At 41.7% G+C, this 25,197-nt stretch overlaps 2 protein-coding genes across 2 annotated transcripts; one reads left to right on the forward strand and one right to left on the reverse strand.

Annotated features, from left to right (window-relative positions):
• Positions 1–944: 944 nt before the first annotated feature.
• med21 (mediator complex subunit 21) lies at positions 945–5,447 on the reverse strand. The gene is made up of 4 exons (XM_048267423.1): positions 5,372–5,447; positions 4,965–5,079; positions 2,340–2,440; positions 945–1,487 (listed from the first exon to the last, which is right to left on the reverse strand). The coding sequence occupies exons 1-4, from the start codon at positions 5,441–5,443 to the stop codon at positions 1,308–1,310; spliced, it is 468 nt and encodes a 155-aa protein (XP_048123380.1). The 5' UTR covers positions 5,444–5,447; the 3' UTR covers positions 945–1,307.
• Positions 5,448–5,853: 406 nt separating this feature from the next.
• On the forward strand, positions 5,854–25,008 carry tm7sf3 (transmembrane 7 superfamily member 3). Its single transcript, XM_048267424.1, has 12 exons — positions 5,854–6,203; positions 13,503–13,657; positions 15,124–15,274; positions 15,746–15,866; positions 16,391–16,562; positions 16,916–17,093; positions 17,310–17,396; positions 17,913–17,993; positions 20,863–21,015; positions 21,587–21,684; positions 21,827–21,989; positions 22,325–25,008. The coding sequence occupies exons 1-12, from the start codon at positions 6,131–6,133 to the stop codon at positions 22,576–22,578; spliced, it is 1,686 nt and encodes a 561-aa protein (XP_048123381.1). The 5' UTR covers positions 5,854–6,130; the 3' UTR covers positions 22,579–25,008.
• The last annotated feature ends 189 nt before the right edge of the window (positions 25,009–25,197 follow it).

Here is a 25,197-nt window from a genome sequence, read left to right on the forward strand (position 1 = left end):
TCACAGGGGTCTACCACAAAAGACTTTACTTGTTTATAGAAAACAATGTCAACTGACAACAAACACATAACTAATATATCCTTTGAAAAAAACTTAGTTGTAAACAAAGTAACTATTTTTTACATTTGTCCTCCATACAGAAAATAGAAATACTTTAAAAAAATCCCACTAAGTAAAAACTATGCAAAACAGTTGATAGACAGGAGTTAGGCTTGTTTTTGTTTTAAATCACATCTGCATGGGACCCACATTTTATCACCTTCAGCCAAGGCTTGAATAAACAGATGTGGCGGTGAAAACAAACATCTAGGGAGTAAATGCAAACAAATGGCAATAAATATGTTATAAGCTTCAAAGGTGCATTTCAGTGACGGTGTCTAAACATCTGTCTCCGGAAAAAGTGGGTAGCTACATCCTTGTGTCCCGTTCAAAATGGCAAACAGGTCACCAGATAGAAGCTGTGAGTTTGATGCCAGCACTTCAGTTTGAGCCACTCATGGAACAATACAGGCTGAAGAGAACACTATCAGGGTCATACATTCACTCAACTGACTTACTCAGAACACTTACATTTACTGGGTATGACATCACACAGAAATATATCTCATCTCCTAGATATTCATTTGATGTGAAAAATGGTGGTTGACGTATGATGCTCTTTGCAGACATTCACAAAGTAGTACGTCTAGTGTATTAATAATAGTAACCTATATTCTACATCCTTTGATCTTTCTGTCTATATTTACCAGACATTGCACTTCAGATGACCAGACCTCTTGAATATTCTCAAAGGTTCAAGGGGTTTCATCTAAAGGAGATTACTGCCCTCTACTGGAAATGGGGAAGTCCACCCAAGGCCTGATTTTGTAAAAGCTTATTCTTGTACATGGACATTATAATGTAGGTAAAAACACCTAGCACAAAAAAAAACAACCAATAAAAGGTTTTTTACATTTTTTTTTTTACAATTTTATTATTTTTCTCACAATTGCTCCTAAATTGCAGGTGGTGCAGTAATGACATGACCATTCAGTAAGTGAATGTGAAGATGAAATTGTTAACAAACTGACAGTCATGTCACAGACACACACACACACACACACACACACACACACACACACACACACACACACACACACACACACACACACACACACACTTGATGGCAACTTTCCATGAATGTAAACCAAAAGGCAAAAGTACAAAAATCCAAAGTTACACTATTTTTTACAAACTGTACAAATTACAGAAGGGCACACATCATTCAGAAGAGTCCATGAGTCCAGATCTCATCAGTCCCCCTGTAGTCATGACTCCGGAGGTGAAGGCTGGCTGGGAGCTCCACTCCGGGTGCGGAGCTGGGACTGAGCGATGTCCGCCAAGGCGCTCTGGATCTTTTCAAGCAGCACGTCCCCGCGGTACACAACCTCCTCCAGCCGAGCAGCCGCCTCATGGTTCTCCTCCTCCAACTGACGGAGGCTGGCTGCCTACATGGCAGAAGGCGGGAAAAGTCAACAGGAGGGAGAAGAATGCAGTAGACAACAGAGCGTCAGGGCTGGCTGGGAATACTGGATATGTTATTTATGGATTATTCATAAAAATTCAACAACAGAGCGTCAGTGCTGGCTGGGAATACTGGATATGTTATTTATGGATTATTCATAAAAATTCAACAACAGAGCGTCAGTGCTGGCTGGGAATACTGGATATGTTATTTATGGATTATTCATAAAAATTCAACAACAGAGCGTCAGTGCTGGCTGGGAATACTGGATATGTTATTTATGGATTATTCAGTGCTGGCTGGGAATACTGGATATGTTATTTATGGATTATTCATAAAAATTCAACAACAGAGCGTCAGTGCTGGCTGGGAATACTGGATATGTTATTTATGGATTATTCATAAAAATTCAACAACAGAGGATTATTCATAAAATTCAAAAAAACTGAATAAGACAAAAAAAAACAGTGAAAAAAATTCAACAACAAAGAGCGCGATGGAAAATGTAGCAATAAGGACAACTAAGCTCGAGATCATTAAACACAAGACATGGATGAAGATGAATACCATGAGGGTACCATGAGGCACACTGACAGCAGAGGAACAGACTAAACAGAACATGTGATAAGACAGCGAAACTGAAACTGAGGTAAGGGGTGTAGCTGACTGACCACAGATAACAAATTCCCAACATGCAACAGTGGCTGGCAACCATCTCATCAGCTGGACTAGGAACACGAACTAAAGTGGTCTCGTGAGCTGCATGTAGGTCCTATGATGGGGGTAAGACCACCATCACTGGCCTGGTGAAAGAACATGTTTTGACTTGACATACCTGGAGTGCTGCCGTAGATTCCTCACTAGGTAGAGAATCAATCAACACATCCACGTCTTTGGCTGTCCTTGCAATCAGAGCAGCAAACAGCTGGGCATACTCTGCAAATGCATTACATTCCATCAAAACTGGAAATTGTAGTATTACTATGATGTTTACAACTGGTGGCATTTGGCAGGCACGTGCACACATAAGGGGGCTTGAGCCCCTGCCCTTTTTTCTTCCAGGAGAGAAAGTGGCCTTTTTTCTGGAGTGCTTTAAAAAAACATGACTATACATATTCCTGTTTGCACACAGCTTCCCTGTCAAAAATATTGATTAAACTAAAAACCTAAATAAGAGGTCGAGAGATTAGACTTGTGGCGTTCAGTGCCCTCCCTCCCCTCCATCCACGTCTCTTGTGCAACGCTGAGCACACGCAGCCAGGCTTCATGTCAGGCAGACAGGCAGCCCCTGTCAGCGCCCAGCCCAATGGTGGTGTTTCCTGGCTTGTGTGGAGGCGAGTGGTGATGAACGGGTAAGTAAAGTACCTAGGTTACAGCTTACTGGCCAAGACAAAAACAAATGTAGCCTACTGAACATGTGGACTAAAACATGAGCTACAATCTAATAGCTAGCTCCTTCTCTCGCACCTTTAGTCTAGGGTGACCAGACGTTCTCTTTTCCCAGGACATCTTTTTGAGACCTAATAACATGCGTCCGGTTGGAATTTCAAAATCGCCCGGGATTTTGTTCTACCTTAGCTGGAGCATCACTAAACCCTTTCTACTCGGGCCCGTGCCCCAGTACTGAACTGCTTCGCCCCAGTAAAATATCAAGTCCCGGTTCAACTACCCTAAATATATCGCAGAGTACTCGTTACACAGATGTCACTCAGATAGCATGTGAACAAGCTAAATCTAAGCTATGCAGTGATATTCACGGCAGCCTAAAATTAGAGGAGTGTTGATGCTGCAGATTCAGCACATGTATGTGTGTTTTTGAGTCATGCTGGACGTGACATTGGGGGTGTGGCTGCATCGTCGATTCTACCATTGAGTTTGAAGTTTGAGATTGAGATGTAATTTCGATCGATGTCGATTTAAAATCGTAATCGTGACACCCCTTATTCCTGAGTCTACTTACTCTCAAACTTTGGGCCGAAATTCTAATGTAAACTATGTAAGTCAGCACATACATACAATTGCTTAGCCATAGAGTATCCCATGGTTCTTATATTGCCAGATTCCAGACAATCCCACTTACAAAGCTATGAATAGATATTTCTACTGGCATGCTTCCTAGTGACATTAATGCAAACACATTTCTTGATATAAAGCCTGACATAAGACATGCAAATATTATCACATCATACTTTCCCAGATATGGGTAGCCCAGACTGTCCTGAAAAGGCAAGATATAGCATGTGTATGTAGTGTGACCACTTCTGCATAATTTAATGGAGTGGTGAAATGTGTACTATTTTCGACTTTTTTGTTTTGTAATTGTATCATTATACGGTAACTATTTCACCTGTGGTTAAAGTTCTGAGGTGCAAAATAGTTACAGCATAAATATTTCCATCCATAGATGATAAAAAATAAGCGAGTCTAACCACTGAAATTCTTTTCAAAGTGCACCATATTGATGATATTTGCAGATAGATCTTCATCATACATGATAGACAGCCCTGCCTTACATGTGAAATAAGGGATTGTATAATAGTACTACTGATTCTTTTGTAGAAATCTGTTGAGTATAAAATATTTGTGTGAGGGTATTTTAATAAATCGGTTAGTCAGACATTTGCTAGCCTATATTACCCACTTGTTTTAAAGCTATTTTTATTTGGAAAATTATGAGAAGTGCCCCTTTTTCACTTGAGCCCCCGCCCCCCAAAATCTTTGTGCACTTCCTGGCATTTGGCAATTCACATTACTTTATGCAAGGGATAAGGGACGAGGTGTCCATTATCAGAAATAATGGACGACGCGGAGGCGTGAACTGTCCGACGGAGGAGCGGAGGACGGTTGCTTCCGCGAAGTCCATTTATTTCTGATAATGGACGCATCGAAGGGCATTATCCCGTTTATACCATGGTCACTTACGAAATAAATAAATATGAAATCAATTATTAATACTAAATGAGTTTTAGAGCTAAAATCGTTAGTTTTTTCAGCTGTTTATCGCAACGCTGTGGAATGTTGATAAGTTGATTGTTGATAATGCTGCCTTGGCGTTTGAGCCAGCACAGTGATTTAGAACTGTCATCAGGCAATTCGAACGGAACGTCTTTTTATAGGTGTCGTATATCACTTTTTAAACGACACCCTTTTCAACCTAGAACATGGTATAATTGGAAGCTAACGCAGAACTGTTCAGCTTGGGGTATTCCATATACGTGGTTTAATGACAAACCTGGGTAAGTTCACTCATAGTAAGTGGTAAACCTCCTAATAGAAAGCTGTATGACTTCATTATCCTAAAAAAAACAATGTCATTAGGGCTCTTGTTGTAGGAGGTTTACACGTACTCTGATTTAACTTACCCAGGTTTGTCACTAAACCACGTACTTGGAATACCCCCTGGAAGGCATAGCCATAGTCAAAATATATACGTTAACGTTAACGAGGTAATTGAACTTACCTTCTGTAGGGTTCGATGGTTGGTCTCTATTGATGGCTGTTTGAATATTGCTGAAAGAGGCTGGGGGAGCGCACTGCTGTAACACCCCGATTGCGTTGCAGAACTGATCAGCAAGCTAGAAACATGGGTGTAAACAAGAGGGCTTATACTGTATGGGAATGGAAATATCCCTAATAATTGTATGTGGCATTGTGGTGCTAAAATAACTATAGTGGTTCATATTCACACATTCACACATCACTTTTACGTTAGCTTCTCAGTGAGTTCACTATTGATAGAGGAGATACTTCGTTTTCAAGACCATCTATATGGGAAAAATATTAATATGCGGATGCGCTTCGCTCGTAAATATCAGAATTATTACTCTACTTAAATGCATTTCAATCCAAATTGTATATTTTTCTTACTGAGTTGACAGCATCTTGTAACTGCGTTAGCCTGTCCGCCATCTTCAACGTCGTCAATCTGCCAAGCAACATCACGCTTTGCTATTGGCTTAACCCAACAACAATATGGCCAATAGAAAGAAAGCTACGAAATAGTGAATTTTCCATATATTTTTTTCTAATCCATCACGAAAAATCACAGGACAAATTCTACATTGTCAAATAACTAATTCATTTACATTTGCCAATAACAAATTCCCCAGGCCTGATTGTTTAATCTTTAATCTTATTTAAAATAATAAGTCAGTCCGCCTACCACACGCAAATAATTTATCTAATTAAAAACAAATGTTGGTCTATTTAAAATTAGATGTATTGATGTGTGGAATGAATACGTAAAGAAAGATTAAAAACACACCATCAACCGCGACCATCACCAAATCTCTGGTTGGAAAAAATGCAGGAAGAAAAGACGGAAGTAGTGCAAGTTCTGACAGTTCACGAGGGGTGGTGGTGGTGGTGAAGGGGGTAGTTGCAGTTCGTCTTCAGCTGTGTTTACCGCGCGGCGGCGAAGGGAGAAGACAAGGAACCAAGGAACCGACAGACCTCACACCATCAACCTACAGTTCAAATATCTGCTTTCGTCAAGCTTCTTTATGGCAGCAGTATGCTACTGTGATTTGCGGCGGAAAATTCGTCGGACAACGGCCCGCAATAGTAAACCAAGAGGCATTTGCACATAGAGGAAACGTAAGGAATTGCATCGTGGGCCCTAAGAAAATGCTTCATTTTTGGACGTTTGTTTTCTTCATCTTCTCCCTCCTATGTGATGGGTTCTTTGCGCAAGACGAAAGTAAGTCCTTTTGTTTTGGTTTATTCGCATATAGTTGTTTGTAATAGACTACTAGACCGCAATAACATTAGTTTGTCAGTAGATCTAACGTAAGTTAACTTGACAATTTTGCGGCGGATTTCATGAAGATGTGAGATAACTATCTAAATTTGAACAATTGGTAATAACATAAATACACTTTAAATACACATTGTCGAACAAGAATTGCAGTCAGAGATACACACCTTCTCAATCTTACAGTTACACAAAGCGTTGGGCAGCCTAGCATTGTCTATGTGTGTTAAATGACCTTTTCGACCACCGATGCTAGCAAAACGAAAGCACGTTGATCTCTGTTTTCTTTAAAACTCCACTGTAAGAGGTTCCTGTGAAATCGCGCAACATGTCAACGTTAGTATACTAACGTATACACAGTACACTATACGTGCAGGGAGCTGCCATTCTGCATTTCTAACTTCATTTGCACTGCAGACTAGTTAAAGTTTTCCATAAATCGTGCACGTTTTAAGGAGTCATAAAGATAGTAAGGACAGAGAGCTGATATTTTCTACCAAAACGAAAACACTTCGATCTCTGTTTTTTGCTAATATTTTCTTCACGTGTTAGTGGTTTTTGTGTGTTTTTCATCTATAATTCTGACATTTTTATCCGAGGATTATTTTACTCCTTTATGATGGCAACAGAACAGTATTGATCCCTTGACTGTGTGTGAGTGATGTCACGTAGTGTCTCAATTGGTTAATCCAGGTTTATTAGGCTATTGACAGTGTTTTGCTGCAAAATCATAGTTTCACTTAAGCCTGGCAATCCTCTTGAATTTCCCCTGGGGATCAATAAAGTATCTATCTATCTATTCTCAGGGTGAGGTGGGCAGTTTCAAGTATTTAGAAATTTGGCCATTGTCGAGGACCAATATTGTAGTCCTTCTAAACTTTAAAGACAGTGCTTATGACTGGTGACTATTAGTCTACATGGCCAGAGGTTACTGATTGGGGGAGAATTGTGGCATCACAAAACTGGCATGTAGTCTCTTGATCAAAGGCCAGCTGTAGAGCCGGTTTGGTAATCTCTGTGTTTGATCAACTACCACATTTGAAACTGTGTGTTTCATTTTGGGGACAACTAATGCATACAACATGGATATTGGTCTTGTACACATGAAGAGAGGATGGATGGAAACTGTGTTGACTGAATCTCATGTGGTGAGAGAGACCACTTATTACAAAGAACTACCCATGACCCTAATAGAGCTACCGTTGGGCTGTAATGGATGGTCATAAGGCAGTAGCAGTTTGAGAACTAGGAATTCTGACCTGCAAGGGGAAGTCGATAAATGTCAATCTGTGGATACAAGATCTAATACATTGAGACATACTCATCTTCAAAACATGTTCCTTGGCCACCTTCTAATAAGGCTGGTGTGTTCAAGCAGACGGAGGAGTTGCCTGATAAATGTCGGGTGGTTAGATTACAGGTCTCGCTGGATGAACAAACAAAGCAAAGAAATCTAGAGAATTCCATCATGTAGGCTCATCATTATAGGCCATTATCTGCTACAAGGCGTGCAGTATTCCGTTTATTTGTTATTGTCAGTAAGCATGTGACAAGAACAATAGTTCTCAAAGTTGCATGCTACAAACAAGCATTTTCTTTTCACTCACACAAGACTGCAGGAAAAATAATAATGGATCAAGTTTGTCCAAGCAGTTGGACATAGGTATTTGCCATGCATGCTGAGCCTTCCGAAAATGCTGTGTGTTTGGCTTATGATCATAATGTAGCTGTAATCACATTAGCTCGTTAGCTGGTGCTTTTCTTGGTCGTAACAACTGCCTGGATTTGAGAGGTTTGCGAATTCCTTCAGGTCACCCCTCGTCCCCTCACACACACACACACACACACACACACACACACACACACACACACACAGATATAGCACACACATGCAGTCTGCATTAGTTTGTTCAGGAATTTTCTGCTCAATTTCCTCCCCACACCATGACATAAGTGCAAGACAATGCACTTTTGTGTCTCACACTGTTGAGATCCAGCATCAAATTGAAACCATTCTGTAGGCTATCATTGTCACACATTCAACAATGTGAGGAAGTTATTTATTTTAATATTTAGTTGGGTGAATCTGATTATGAAAGTGTTTTTTAACCTTTTTACCTTGTATTTATAAGTAAGTAATATTTATTTCTAATGCACATTTATACACAGCTTACTCTGACCAAAGTGCAGTCTACCTTGCCTGGAATTGTTCAGACATCACACTCAAGGGTAGGGTACCAGATATAATGCCACTTAAGATGGCTAAATGACCACTGCAGCACGTGTGCACTCTATGTGTACACATGTATGACATTTCTGGTGACTGTAGTGGAAACTTCATTCTTTAATGTCTCCATTCTTCATTCCTCCACACTGAACATCAGTATTCTAGGCTTACAGCAGCTCTTCCCCTGGTTCGGAAACCTCAATCTGTGTCAACACTGTTTTTATCGGTGAGAGTGACAGAGTGCAACAGGAAGTGATTAGATTATGATGTATGTAAGACATTAAACAGTGGCCAAACAAAATCTCTTATAGTTGTATGATGGCAACAACTTTTCAGAAAAAATGGCTGGCTGTGGAAAAACTAGATGTACCGCATAGCGGTACAAAATATGACCGCCGCTCAGTCCTGTACATCCGTTCACAAAAATAAATCACACTTCAATTTGTCTCCATATTTTACTCCATCCCCCACTTTGAAACTTTTGTGTATGCTTGTTTGGCATGCCTGAGTGTGTGTGCGGCTGCACAGAAAGTAGCCTACTGGTGCTGAAAAGGTGAATAGATTGTAGAATAGCCAAAGAAGATGTAGCATTGTTATAAAACCTTTGTTTAGAGATTTTAATCACAAGTAGGGCAGTTAATCACAGTTCATCCATTGCAACTGGATTGATGAAAGGTCACTTACACCTGTAGGCTACATTGTATTTGGGAAAAGCAAAAGGTATCAGCATAATGTTATTTATTTATTTATTTATTTATTTATTTATTTTTGTGTAAAACATCTCTGTCAGTTCCATGCCGTTTTCAACAGCTATCAAAAACAAAGGTCATTTTTGGATGGATGGATTTTTGTGAATGTTTCTTCTTCTACATAAGATTTTAGTCATCTTTAGTTAATGTAATACTTTATTGTCAATGCACAAATTAAGTAACCGTAGTCTGAAACGTTATTGTTAATGCACAAATTAAGTAACAGTAGCCTAGTCTGAAACGAAATGCTGTTTTACATCTAACCAGTGGTGCAAATAACTGACATGTCCAAATGGGCCTTGATGAAATGCGCCGCTAGACTGTTCATACACATTTTAACGGGCCAAAGTTGAAGAGCTTTTTGTCCGTTATTGTTCGTGGCAAATATAGGCTGATTCATGTTCCCTTGCATTGTGTAACTGAGGTCCATGGCTAGTCTGGCTTTCATCAGACCAAGCTCAATCTTTTAAGAAATCAAAAAATAAATAGGGCAGATCAGGCTGGGTTCACCCAGCCTAGTCCATAGGGCACCCGATATTGTTTAATTTTCCCATTGAGATATACACGCCTGGCTATTCTAAATGCAAAAATGCATCAGGGAGTTATGACAAAACGGTAACTAACAAACTAGATCCTAATAGAAAGCTGTTAGCTTCCCTAAGCTACAGGTAGGATTATAAGGTAGGCCTATTTACAACATAAATTGTCAATAGGCTATGCTGGCTTATTACACTAATAAAATCTCCTTTGAAACCAATGGCTTACGCCTTTACAGTATCAAGCGGACTTAAACTGCCATATCGTGGGCTTAAAATTTTTAATAACATTCAAGCAGTTCCATGAGTCAAGGAAAGCGCTAATGAAGTAGCCACTTCTAGATGGGACCCACTACACAGTAGCTTAAGTTGTGTTGCTAAAGCAGCCATAATGAAATGAAGGTGTCATTGTTTGGATACTTCACACACACGTGGTTTTAATTTCACAAGACTACAACTACCAAGCTGTAATCAAAGCACATCGATTCCCCTCTCACACCATGCACGCACTTAAAACCAAATAAACAGGCGCCTCAGTCTCACGATGTATAGGCAAAACTGTATCAGACCGGTGTAACGTTGGTAAATCTTCCATTGCACAGAATGATTTTATAGCACGTGCAATAAATGATGACAGTCGAAAAGATACAAACAGTGCTGCTATACATTTGCTTGGTATAACCGCATTTATAGTTTTCTACAAATGCAATCAATCAAATGCCTCCATCACTCAACTAACGCTTAACGGTAACATTACCTAGGTCCTTATTGATATTACAAGATTAACGCATTCGCAGTAAAACCAAGCATGTCCGATAAACATCCTCAGATTTATTTCAACTTCAAGAAGAAATGGGAATTACACTTCATGTAAACATCGCCCTATCCTTATTAGATGTCCGCTGAGGTAAATTACAGTCCTTGTAGGAAGCGCCCATTGTTTTTCCAACCCACTTTTAACTTCCAACAAAATTACGCCTCACTGCAACGATCGCCATCTAGTGGACAAACGACTACTTATCGCCAATACTGAAAAATGCAGCCATGATGATGATGATGAATATTTATTTTGGCTTTTCTTTTAATCCTACTGAATTTGTAATTATGTATCGGGCCGCTCTAATACCGATAGTATGTGGGTGCCTGTGTGTGTGCATGTGTATATGTGTGCACCGCCATTTACAGGCCAATGAGTGTACAGTCACTAAATGTACACATAACCTAATTTTTTTTTAGACCCCCCCATGTATGAAATTCTACGTAACTTGGCATACCCCCAGAGAATGCCAGGTCAATCATACACATAAAATTTGGTGCAGTTCTGAACATCTTAACTGAAGATAGGGGCAATTAAAGCAGAATAATATTGCATTTTCATTTTTTACCGGGGGGGGGGGGTGCAAATCACAAATGAGTGATTATGAGCCAGGTTGATGTGGGCCCTTGAGACCAACATACCATAAAAGATTCTTCATCCTCAGTGCCACGGTTCAGGTAGTTATTTAGGAAAAACTGTTTGTTTTTTTGCAGTTCGGGGGGCCCAGCCAGGGGGGCTGGTGGTGGTACCCGGGGACGAAATGAAATTTTTCCGTAAAAGTCTAGTGGGGCTACATACCCACCAAATTTCATGTACCCCGGTGGTTCGGTGTCCCGGGTATCAATGACCAAAAATTCAGGGAGTAGATGACGGTAAAAATTCTTGAATTATGTGTATGTGTGCGCGTACAAATTTATGTTTATGTGTGTGGGTGTGTGTGTGTGTGTGTGTATGTGCTTTGTGTGTTTGCCTCATGATGTGTGTTTGTGCATGTGTGCATGCATTATATATGTCTACTGTGTGAGTATGTGTCATAATGCATGATTACTGTAAATGTATGTGTGTGCGTGTGTATCTGTTTATGCACATGTGTGCACATGGAATGGGTTAACATGACCCCTGGAGGCAAACATACGGAAAAAAATTGGTCATCCTAGGCCCTACAGTTCTCAAGATATTCACAGAGAACTGTGTCTGCCCTACCCTCCTTCGGGGTCCAGTCCAGCGGGGGGCTACAGATCAAAACGAAGAATGACGGTTCCATGCTATCCATGTGGGGTACATGCCCACCAAGTTTTGTGTACCCGGTCTTTCAGTGTCCCGGAATCCTTGTTGGTGTACGCCACTAAATGTACACATAAATTATTTTATTGTAAGGCCCCCATGAACGAAAAGTACACAAAACTTGGCATGCATTCGAGGGTGTCATAATGATCCTACACTTTTAATTTCGTGCAGTTTTGACCTTGTCAGCCAGAGATATTGTGATGAAAAACACCTAATTTTTTGCTTTTTAATTTTTAACTAGGTGGCGCTTATACATGAAATAAGTGGTAATGGGATGGGTTGACATGCCCCCTTAAGACCAACATACATAAAAAGGTGGACCTCCTAGGCCCTCACGGTTATCGAGATATTCACAGAAAACTGTCTCCGCCACCTACAGGCCAGTTGGTGTATAGTAACATAAATTAATTTATTGTGTGGCCCCCATGAACGGAATTCCACAAAACTTGGCGTGCATACAGAGGGTGTCATAATGATCCTACAATTCCAATTTCGCAGTTTTGACTATGTTAGGTCACAGATACCTTCAATTACAACACCTCATTTTTATTTTTTTTTTGTGTTTAACTAGGTGGCGCTATACATGAAATGAGTGGTTATGGAATGGGTTGACATGGCCCCTTGAGATCAACATACAAAAAAAAAAAATGGTCCTCCTAAACCCTACAGTTTTCGAGATATTCACAGAAAACTGTGTTTGCCCTACCCTCCTTTCTCGGGGTCCAGTCCAGCTGGGGCTACAGATCAAAAACGAAAAACGATGGTTCCATGCTATCCATGTGGGGTTACATGCCCACCAAGTTTCGTGGTACCCGGGTCTTTCAGTGTCCCGAATCATTGACGGAAATTTGGGCATGAAAAAAAAGAAAAAAAATAAATAAATAAAGAAGAAAAAAATTAAAAAAATCTGACTAAACCTATATGACCGCCGCTTCGCTGCACGGCGGTCATAATTATTACCTGACTTATTCTGATGAAAGAGGAAAAAGTGAGTCACCAGTATAAAGGTGTGAAGAGAGAGCCCTGACCACATGTGGTTTAGTAGGCTATGCGTAATCACAACCACAGAATGTCAGTAGTCATTGTTGAGGATACCCCAGAGTCACTGAGTCAGAATCAACTTCCTGTTCCACCGGTGAGTCCCTGTGAGCAGTTACTCTTGCGACACTCTTTTTTTACATCAGCTTTCACACTTGACAAAATCAGGGCTGATACCCATGTCATGTCAGAAGACTCAGTGAAGACTCAGGTAATCAGAGACCCCAGTCATCCCAACTTTAGCCTCTTCTATGTGCTAAGGTCTGGGAAATGTTACCGCTGCCTGAAAGCCAGTACTAAGAGACTGAGGAGCAGCTTCTGCTTACAGTCTAGCCGCATCTTAAATGAGGACTGTACCACTTAATAACACTTATCTTCTATCTTCTTTTTTACCCTATTATTTATTTATGTCTACATTAATATTAATATTGCACAGTCATTTAAGTCGGAGGACTAAATGAGGGGACTATAAATGCATGTGACAAATAAATATCTTGAATCTGATGCCAAGTATGCATTCTGTGTGATTAGTATCTTTGTGTGACTGTATCTTTGCAGTTGCTTGACATTCGTCCTCTCTGTCTTCCTCAGATCGCGTGGTGTTCTCCTTTGGAACCTTCCAGAATGTGAGTGTCCCTGAGAATGGGTCCGTGCAAGCGGTGGTCACCAGGATCCCCACTGACGTCTCCTTCATCACGCTGCAGTTTCACACGCAGCACCACAACGCCACGCTGTCCTACACCAGGGTAGGAGGAGGCGCACATATAGAAAAGTGTTCAGATGGAGGCTATTTACACCAGCCCCCACACAAGCACGCACCACCCACACAGACACGTAGCATAGTGATAGGTGTTTCTCAATGTTGTGTTGTTGTTCAGGCGTTGTTACAGATGTGTGAACCTCAGTATCCGTTATCTTAAAGCCACGCAATGACCTTTTCAAAAGCAACGGAAATGATAAAAAGTAATGTTGTTGATTTCCGTTCTTAATATTCTCAACCTGAGAAGTCCACCACTCTGTCTAAATGTTGTTGAGCTCTGTAATTTTTGGCATTTGCACCAGGGTCACCCCAATCAAAACAGCAATGTTAAGGCCCTTAACAGTTAATGGTCATTGCACTTTAATAGCACTCCGTTCAGTATTTGATGTACTGTGGCACTATGGAGGGCTGATGAAATGGGTAACCTATTGTCAGTCAAATGTCCCGTGTTTTACTATTGCCAAACACCCCCAACATGCCTGATTCTGACTCAGAGAGATTGTCCCTTTTTGTGTAATTGTGTAATGAAAAGAAAATCAAGAGGAAATCAAGTGATCAAGTCTTTTTTAGCTATTGAGAAATTTAGTGTGTGTGTGAGTGTGTGTGAGCCGAGATCAGCTGGAGAGAGAATATGAGCCTGGTAGCACATGGTCCTAAAGTCTTGTGTAGGACACATGCTGTGAATGAAAGCCTTTACGCTTCAGGGCATTGCTTCTTGTGATCACACATGATAGAAGGTCTTACATGACTCCGCTCTTTTGTGTGAGAGAGAGACAAATGTAGGTAGTGTTTACACACACACACACACAGGCACACACACACACACACACAGGCACACACACACACACACACAGGCACATTCCCTCAAACAGACAGTGGCACAGCTGACCCACTTGTGATGGAGTCTTCTGACGAAGGCTCCGGATGGCAAGACTCCGTTAAACCCGTCATGTGAGAGAGTAATCACAAGTTCCCGCTCAGAGAGGGGAAAAAGAACTCAAAGGCTGGTCATGCTTCTGGGCAGCCACACACTAACGTGAATACAAGCTTTCTGTGTCCACTAGCAGGACTGTTGACTAGTACTTTATGACTATAACTAGCCTACATATGGTTAGAATGTAAAATTGTCGGAATCATGAGAACATTAAGGTTTCCTCCAGACATATTGGAGCAAACAAAAAAGGCACTGAAATGGCGAAGAATTTAAGCAGTAGGCCTAATCTCTCTAAATTAGAAACCGCACCGAGAGTATATATTTTTTTCTCCTAATCTAGTTTTTTTTAGCTATGCTGCAATGCTGTGTTAGTGAGCTGGTTTGTGAAGTGAGCTATTGAAGTGCCTGTCTTTTAATACTGCTTTGAACAGTGGCTGGCTGGTATAGGTCATGGGTTGATTTCATAGTAGTAGTGTTTACACTGGCATAACTGATCAAGTTCTGCTGTGTCTGCGCAGGTTCCTTTGCCAGGATTCTCCCTCACTGCTGCTGATACTGGCCTGCTGTCCACGCTCACGCCCACTCAGTCCTCGCTGTCCTGGTTCCTGCTCGCGCCTGACGGGGACACGGTGGCTGGGACCGGCGTCATTCTCCCCTACAGGAGCGGAGGTCAGAGCAGCCTGCGATCACTAAGCAACGCTGATTTATCACTGATGACCATGATGTGGTTTCAAATCATGTACCCCGAGGTGTCTCGAGTAGGCAGACATTCTAGCGAATCAATTACTGAGATTCACTGATTGAAGTCACTTAGTAGAACTAGCTCATGAAGAGAACGGTTGAAACTCAAAACTTGCTCAGACACCAGTAATCTGAAACATATCACTGCAGCTACAAGTACTACAGATAAATATCAGGCTTAACTGCCATAAGGGCTTCAGTACTTATTGACACATTTATTTTTACTCGCATAACTTCACACAGTTGGTAGAAGTTGTGTTGCCTAAATATATTGCTGGTGTATGTGATTTGTTAATAAGCCCAGATTGCAGTTATCATGGAAGTGGTTGCAGGTGGGGTCAAGAGGGTAGACTATTCGTCATGTCCTGCAAGCTGAGATCCATTTCTCCTGTCCTGCAGATCCTGTGCCTGGAGCCTGTAACATGGAGTTTGCCCTGGACATCGACCCAAACGTCTATGTGCGCTACAACCTCTTTGAGACCATTATCACTTTCGCTCCAGCAAATGTTGGATATAATCGGTAATGACTTGAACTTCATGAACTTTGAAAGGATTTCCATATGGCAAACAATAACCAGCACCTCCTTTCTAAAGAGATAGCAAACATGCACGCAGGCTAACACATGAGTGATAAAGGCTATCTGCTGTAGGCTGTATCATGCTCTTGTGATGATAGGAGGGCATCAGTGAACAGGCAGAATGGATTTCCATTGGTTTGACAGTGAAGCCAAACAAAAACAACGCCAGAGTTAACCTAAGGTCAGTAGTGTAGCCAGCCTGCCTGCCTTTCTAGAGATTTAGAGGCAAGTCATGGGAAAGGGCAGATTAGGGACTGTTATATTCTAAAGAAACAACCAACAACTACATTTGCATGCATGAGGCAGGCTAATGACATTGGTTTAGCTATGGCAAACCTAGCAACAGGTCAAATGGCATAACTTGATGTCACTCATCAGCTGGGTGATGGGAATAGCTTTCTGGACAGCTTCCTGATAAAATACTATTTTTAACCTCTGGCTGTTTGGATTCCTTTCTCCTTTTTAGAGGGTCCAGTCCACCTGAGTGTGACGTCTCCACGGGACCAGGGACACGCTGGCGCCTGGTGTACGACATCTACCAGTACTTCCTTCCAGAGAGTGACCTCTCAGAGCAGAGCCTCATTGTGAGCCTGGAGCGCGTGGCCAATGTCCTGAGCCTCAGGGAGCATGGGAAGAAGGTAGGACCCCGCTCCCACATTCCCTCACCAGCGATGGGGGGTCGTTGGTGGGGTCAATAAAAGAGGCGCCTAAATTTAACACACCAATGGGAAAATGTAACATTGGATCGTGTGGGCCAGCAAATTAAGTATAGTGTGTTGTCCATTATGAGTCATGACTATCTTCATCTTTCTTCTAAATAGGTCTTACACCCCCTGTGTTTTTTGTTTTTTTTTTTGGGGGCGGAGGGAATTTTTGTTATTTCTAACCTAAAATGGCTAATGACAGTCTCACTATGCGTAATTGTAATGTCATACTGTGTCAGTCGATTTAAAGGGGTTTCCCTCTTTCATTCATGTCTTTATGCTTCCAGGTTGCTTCTCTTACCTCCAACGACAAAAGCACCATGTCCTTCTCCTCTATCCCGGGCCAAGGGGTCATCTACTCTGTTATCGTGAGGGACCCAGTCCTCAACACCTCAGCCTCCTACATTCCAGCACACACATACGCCTGCAGCTTTGCCTCCAAACTAGACGACTGCAAAACTTTAGGTGAGTGTGTATCACATATCGCAGGTATTTCAGGACCGCAAGAGAACAGTTACAGAAGAGAGTACATAAACAGTAAAGTTTTGCTAAACAGCCTTTTATGTCACAGATGTAGGATTCACTTCCTGATTATTTTCCTACTAAATTGATTGGGGGGGGGGGGGAGATCTGAGATCTCTTGTGGCCTTATAACAGTAAATATTTTGTTTTATCCTCCAGGGAAAATATCGACCAAAGTGTTTTTCACCTTTGCGGGCCTGGCAGGGCTTTTAGTGTGCTTCTTTGGCCACCGCTTCTTCAAGTGTGGTGAGTCATAATCTCATTTTTATATTGTTTCATTACATTTAAAAATGTTTCAGATGTTTATTATAGATCCTTAAATTGAACCCACTGGTTCTTTCAGATCTCTGTATACTGTATACTGCTCTGTATACTGTAGATGTTGACCATTGTCTGTAGATTATTGGGCCATGTGGTCCACCAGACAACAATGATTTGTTGAATGTATGTGGTCAGTGGGGACAACAAAATCGGGAGTTGGTATGAGATTATACTACAAAACTCCCCTTTGTCCATCTCCTTGGGAATTTTTCAATGTTGGTGTTATTGAAGTCATAGTTTCTACCTAATTAAATTATTTTGTCTTTAGTTTTGCCTGATAGAATAATCTGCTTTCATCACAAATAGATTTTTTTGGGAACCTTTTTAAGGGGCCTCGGTGGAAGTTGTGTTGGGTTGCCAAACTCTGTTGCCTCTGGCATGAAACCAAACTCTGGTGTTGCGTGTGAATGAAACCTCTTCTCCCTTTTCTCCCTCCAACAGAGCTGTTCTGCATGGGCTTCGCCTTTTCTGCCTTTTTCTTTTTTGTTCTCATCACTCGGACAACTATACTGGATTATGACAGTAAGTGCTGCCGTGAGATGTTAAACAATATTTTAGAGGAACTTCTCTCTTCTTTGCTCTGTTTTCAGTGACCATCCTGAATGTGATCTATTCATTTTACCCTCTTTATAACTGTCAAAAGATATCAGTCTTTGTCAGTTGAAGTCCATTGATCTGTCACTTGTTAATTACACTTCATGTGGTCATGCTTACCCATTTATGTCTTGTTGGCATAATATTTCCAAAGCAGATTTGAAATGGAATTACTTGTTCAAACTGGTTTTGCATGCACCCAATCACATTATTTGGTCACGGGATGTAGATATTTGTGACCAAAAACATCCAGACATGCTTGTAAATGATTTTGCGATTTTCCAAATGATGACTTGTGACTCCAAAACCCTGGCTTCATCTCCATGTGCATTCACTTCCTCAGTTTGGTTGTTCTGTAGAACTGGGGAAAGGTCAGCACTGCCCTTTGGTTGATGTTTGTGACCATAAACAATTAAACATCCAGACATGCTTGTAAAGAGCAAATGAGGACTTGCAAAAACCTGTCTCCACATGTATTCGATTGTGTGGGCGGGCTCAGAAAAGATCATAGATGCTCTTTCAGATGCTGCACACATCTCATACCCTGATCACTTGCACAGCTAGTTTTGCTCTTTTCTAAATGCAAGGCCTCCAATCAGATAACCCCGTCTCATGTGCTATTCAGAGATCAGGCTCACAAAGAAGTCATTTGAACAGTACGTGTGATGGAGTCTGGCTGTGTGGACGATGGTAGCTGTATTAGATATGCTGGGCAGATTAGCTGGATGTGTAATTCTGTTTAAAACTAGGCTGCACAAAATTAAGTATGTGACTAGCAGCCTCAGTTGTGCGGAGTTGGCTGTAAGCCACATCAGTAATCTGATTCAAGGCCCAGAGTCTATGCAGATAGTAGTTGTGTAACTAAAACTGATCTTGTGTAGTGGTATCAGTGACTAAGTAAATCCCCATCCCCAGTAGTTAGCGATTCATCGTGAACATTCAGCTACCCATACTCTATACTGTGCATGTAGTCATTCAAGTGAGTCCAGTTTGGACTTATTTGTTTGTAAAAGAGCATGACAGGATTTGAAGGGCCTCCTAATGTGATTTGTTTTTGATCCAAGCCAGGCCAGGCCAGGCCAAAACTGGCAGTAAACACTCCCCAGCATCTCATTGAAAACTTCCTCTGATTTTCCATCTAAACTGCTTTCTGAGATTTGGCTAGTTATGATTGTATCAATGCCCAGTCATATTCGTAATTCAAATGAGTTTTAAAGACTGCTTGCACATGCATGCAAGCACATTTCCTTCAGCACAGTTTGATTAGACCCCTCCAGAGATTGTTATTCAATATCCAAAAAATATTGGCAAGTTGGTCTTTATCAAAGGAACTTTAAGCATGTTATGTAATGCAGATGGATACAAATGATTACTAGAGTATTTCAAGTGATAACCAGCGTACTGTATATGGTCAAATAAGAACACCAGTAAATGAAAGCCCTGGACTGATTAAAAGCATACATAAAATCAAGTTGTTATTCTCTAGATCACCAATTTAAATTGAGAAGAAATGGTGAGCAGGCTTGGAATTTTACCATTTTAGGGGCAAGGCCACTTGGCCTTCAGTTGGCCATATTTGGTGGGGGGCACAAAGGCCACATGTCAGGGCACCAAGGCCAAAGTTAACTATAGGCTACAGTAGTAGGCTATAAAAATGATCTAAGTTGTATTTAGCCTATTCACAGCAGTAGACCTGCATCACTGTATGAAACATGACAAAAACATGAAACATGACATATTACAAAGAACTGTTAATCATTTGATCATCTAATATTTACAGATATCTAGGCTTTATTTAACATTTATTTTCTATTTGGCCTGTTATGAAATCATGTATTGAACAATTTAAGCACAGCTCAGCTTTAAGAAACTCATATAGCCTAGATGCATGCTTAGCATTTTGTGATCATTAAGGCTACTTTCACAAACTCTTAGTCAGCTGTATACAGTATCCTCTGATTTTAATATTTACCGATATCTAGGCGATATTTGTAACATTTATTTTGTATTTGGCCTGTTATAAAATCGTGTAGAAAAATGTAAACACATTGTGAAACTTAAAGCCCAAATTTGGATACATGTCGAAATTTGCTGCAAATTCAAAACCAGATTACTCTGGAACGGCTTACTGTACAGGGGACTGCTTTACACCTTTGTGTTCGGTAAGGTCTGCTGTTTATTTTGATATGGTTTGTCATGTGTTGAGCGATGGGTTCGTGAAGTATTCCATCGAGATGAATGGGTAGGGAGATAGGCGCAGAACCTAGAATTTATGATTCAAAAAAACATTATTTACTTGTCTCGCGAACCGTTCACCACAGCAATTAGCTGGTAACATCATTTAGAAGCTGAGAAAAAGCTCTTTCATGTGATATGATACTTGTGATGTCTGTATGATGAGTAGGCTACTTTGTGAGTAGTTCAACTGAGAAGAATGGGTGAATTTGGACGCACTTGCTTTCTTGCCGTGCGCTGTCACTTTCTCCACTGCGTAAAAGATTAAATTAATATGCGCTGTGAATGCTAAGATTATTTTGACAGGCTATAGGCTAATAAATTACGCGTCGTGGCCGCCGTGAAATTCCTACCCTGATGGTGAGATTTCAGATTTCATCATATGATTTTCATTTCTCATTGACTTTGGTACACTGATGGCCAACATTTGGATCTGTCATTGACAGCATATTCACCTCTGTAGTATTATCCAGTCCTTTGTCTCATATGATTATTTTGATGAAAGGCAGCTACGACACACCCTGAGCTGAACTTCATTTGATCTCTGTCTCTGTTGTGTTAGTTCGCCTGGCTCTGACTGCCTTGATTGGCACAGTTGGCGGTGTGTTCCTGGTGATGTGCTGGTGGCGCTTTGGCTCAGTGATGGCCTGTGTCGTGGTGGTCGGACTCCTTCTGGGCTTCCTGCTGGCGTCAGTCGTTTTCTTCACTCCACTGGGTAAGAGCGTAAACAGAACCCCACTCTTCATTTAGATAGCTTCTGGTGATTAAGCAGCATCTATTTTCTTGTACAATTACTCATTTTCTTGGATATATTATCACAGATTATTAGACAGATTATCCCTCTTACAATTCTGCTCTACACCCACTAGTTTGCCTGGGTATGATTTGATTTGCTTGTTGACTGAGTGAGACAATGGTATTTCAGGAGTGTGGCCCTTAAGTCACATGCACTATCCCATTCATGGGTCATCTGGTCAGCCTGTTGTAGCTGCTGCATTGTGACCTGTGTGTGCGGCTGCCACTCAGAGGACCCTCACTCTGCCCCACCCTGCTCCCCCACTCTACTAATGCCGTTACGCGGCCCCACTTAAACACTCAAACACAGTTAGCCACGTCAGCTCATGCTACTCTTGCCCCCCTGCTTGCTGTACTGTCATGGTATTGTATGGTTCGTCACCAAATTGAAATTTCGTACAGTAGTTGAGAGTAGAGGGATGCATTCACACTGCCAGGAAGGACACGGTGAGAAAATCACAGGGGCCATGTTTTTTTTTTCTGTCTCCTAGGTGACCTGGACGTGTTCCGCTCCGATGTGGTCTTCTGGGTGACGTTTTGCTGCATCGTGGTCATTGTGCCCATCCTCTTTGTGCGCTGGCCAAGAGAGGTAGCCATGTTGCACCATTTCATTCCCTTTTTCTTGCATTCAGCCTCCGACTGAAATTAGTTGATATGCATGAGATGAAATTAAATTGTGCCTGGATTTGAGTGAGCAGTGATTGATTGTGTTTGTCCTGTTTGCCTGGCAGGGTAATATAATCACATGTGGGGTGGCGGGTGCCTATGCAGTGGTGCTGGCCGTAAACGCCTACACGTACACCAGCCTGTCATACATCACCCTGGACATCCTGAAGCGTTTCCTTAATAGCAACTTCAGCCGAGCCTTCATCTCTGTGCCCTTCCAAGACATTGGTGAGTGAAATACCCAGCTGAAATGCATTTGTTGTAGAGTGCCAAAGGCCACTTTCTCACAGACAGTATGACATTGTATTTTATTCATACTAATAAATGAACCTCATTGTGTTAGGAATGTAGTAATTTAACAATGAAATTGCTATTTGTCGGTAGAGAGCATGGTACAGACTGCTAGTAGGTTAATAAAGTGGGTTGTTGGTAACTAGATGAATAAAAAGAATACAGATAAAAGGTTATGAAAAATATTAAAATAGCTGTGTATCATTTCCTTTAGACCTAAAGACTTTGTAAGAATCTTGAGTTGGCTCAAGAGTTTTGCATTTTACTTCCAGACTTCATCCTGCTCACAGTCTGGGTGGTGCTGGGCGTGTCCGGCATCGCCCTGCAGCTGTACCGGGAGCGTAGCCGTCCCTTCTTCCCGCCCAGCCCTTACCTGATGTGGCGCCAGGAGCGGGAGCGCCGCAAGACCAACGTCCTGGACCCCAGCCACCACACGCCGTCCTTCCCCGCACGCTTCGTGTCCCGCGTCCGACAGCTCACCTGCCGCCCCGAGCCAGCCGGAGAGCGCACCCCGCTCCTGCTGTGACCACTTCCTGGGAAAACGTCTGCGTTGTAGCAGCCTGTCCGGTCATCACCCCCACACCCCCCCTCACGTCTCTCCTCCACTAGTCACAGGGCCCTGCTGATGCTGCCCCTGTTTCAGTCTGCAGAGGTCTAAACCAGTCCCTCGCGTCTGTGAAATACGGGCCAAGTTCAAGATGGTGCTGATAGTCCGTCTCTTTCTGTGCAGAGAAAGGGATGCAGATGAAGACCCATGTTTGTACCGCAGAATCTGCTCCAGACAAACTTGTACCAGCCCAGTGTGTTCCTGTGCAACAGGCCACAGACAAGACTCAGAGAGGGGGAAAAAACCCTCAACAACAGCAGGTCGGAAGGAAGTCGCAGGCCATTCCTGTGCGCACTGTGACTTTCGTTTTGACAGTGCGTTGTGTGCTGTGCCGCATTGGGTTGACACAGCCAAGGTCTGTCCTCCGAGTGGTGCCAAGTTTCTCTGCGTCTCAGCTTGGGTTTCTGGTGCTCTGCATACTCTCTTTTGTACAGGCCCCCGGGGTCATCTTGCAGTCAGCCATCAAATCTGCCCAGGCAGCAGAGTTTGATCTGAGGGCAGCCCTGACAAAAAGCCTGTGCGTGTGTTCTGTTACAGCGCCATCTAGTGGACACTGCCGTGTCCACTAGATGGCACTAGTGATTGCAACATGAAGCCACTAGTCCGCGATGACTCCTGTTATTGGGAATAGAAGGAGGCATTTTGACACTGTCAATCTTAAAATCGGACTAACTATCCAGCTGGTAATTGATAGCCTCTGTTGATTAACATGTACCCACAGAGTTTTAAAAAGCGCTGTGCATACCTGGGGCCCCTTTCTGCCAAAGACGACGGTAGGCTTTGAATTTACAGTACCTTACGTTTTTTAACTACATGTGGGCAGAGTGAAATGAAAATATGTCTTGTTAAACAAAACTCCATAGCCACATCACACAGGATGTGTATATACCGGTATATATGGCAGGAGCCAGAGTGAGTTTAAGAGAATGTAAGGTGATTAGGTAGTAAAGGCATCATCAATACAAAAACTAGCCATCAGTATGTGCATGCGTTAGTGTATGTAACATGCATCATGATGCAACAATAGTGATCAGTGTAGCATAAGCAAAACTTAAAAAGGGTTTCACTTTCAAACAGATGATCACTTGAAATCAGACAAAGCCTAGTCTGTTGAACTGAGGTTGTTTTTATGAAAGGTCAGTATGTTTCTAGTTCTCACCACTACTACGCTTTATTTTGTTTCATGATGTGAGGCTTTGAAGGGTCAAGGTTTCCCCCTGTGTGGCACTGTTCAATTCCAATTCACCTTGTCCACTGTGACAACACAAGCTCTAATGTGTCAAGCACTGACATTTGACCGATATTTTTAAAACGTCTGGTGTGGTGACTTTTAATGTTCTGTAGATCCACTTTTTTTTAAAACATCATGGTTTTACAATGCCTTGTGTGCACTGTCAAGTGCTGTTATTTTGATGATAGTCATGAATTCTTATCTCTAACAGTATTTTCAAACCAGTAGAGCAAATCCACAATGTTAACATTTTAAGGTTTTCAGTAACAGTCCTCTTGAGGAAGTGTGGTGCACACGACTTGTAATGTAATCAAAACCTCCGATTTCAGTCTATAGATTGTCATCAAGATTGTTTGTTCTGTGACGAGGGAGATATTGTATTCCTACAATACTGAAATCAAGCCTGCAAGGTTTTTGTTGCTGGGACTTGATCTAAACTTCTTTAGCACTAATGTTTGTAAATGTGCTACTCAGGGACGTGGCTCTCTCTCCTCTTTAAAGCCTTTAAACAGAAATGTGTTGTCTGCCACAGCTGGACTTTGTTTTCCAAATAGGATGTGCCACTATGTGTGTGTTTGCCACAAATTCAGGCGTGAAGCCCCCCTAGTTATCTGCACCTGTCCAAAAAGGGAGATGTAGTCCTGAGACACAGTAGACTGCACCTCACTTACATAGGAGAATCCAGTGTCCAAGTATATGTTGTATCACGTATGCCTGTGTGATGCAGGAATCGTGCTACAATGGTGCATTTAGTAAATGTTGCACTTTTTAGGACTTTCATGACCAAAAAATGGTGAAAGGTAGCAACTCCCCCCTACTCCTTCCCACTTTCTGAAAGGGGCTCTTAAGCTCTAAAGTGCCTTTAATCCCTCTCTGTGTTTCTTCAGTTAGTGTTAACTATTCAGTTGTGCCCCTTAACTTGATAACTTGACACTCAAATCGTTTCTTTGCACCTAAATGGATTCGGATATAGTCTTTAAAGGTCTTTCCCGTACGTCAAGCAGTTCTCCGAGTCCCATTCAAAACAGTAATTTTTAATTAAGTGTTTTACTACTTTGTATGTGTGTAATTTAGCCATTGTATGGTGTTTTTCAATAAAGGTGTAACTGTTTTCTGTATTCATGGGAATTCTCTTTTCTTTTTGAGATTTTGGCACCAGAGAGAATTCACTGGCACATAGAGCAGCAATACTTAATCAGTTGTCAAATATCATCAACTATTCTCTGTTTGATCACTTTGAGTATTTTTTTTAAAAAGAAAAAAAAAAAACAGTTCAACTTCTGATTCTTGCTTGTTTAAATTGATTA

This window comes from Alosa alosa, chromosome 17, assembly GCF_017589495.1.
Source record: "Alosa alosa isolate M-15738 ecotype Scorff River chromosome 17, AALO_Geno_1.1, whole genome shotgun sequence".
NCBI lineage: Eukaryota > Metazoa > Chordata > Actinopteri > Clupeiformes > Clupeidae > Alosa > Alosa alosa.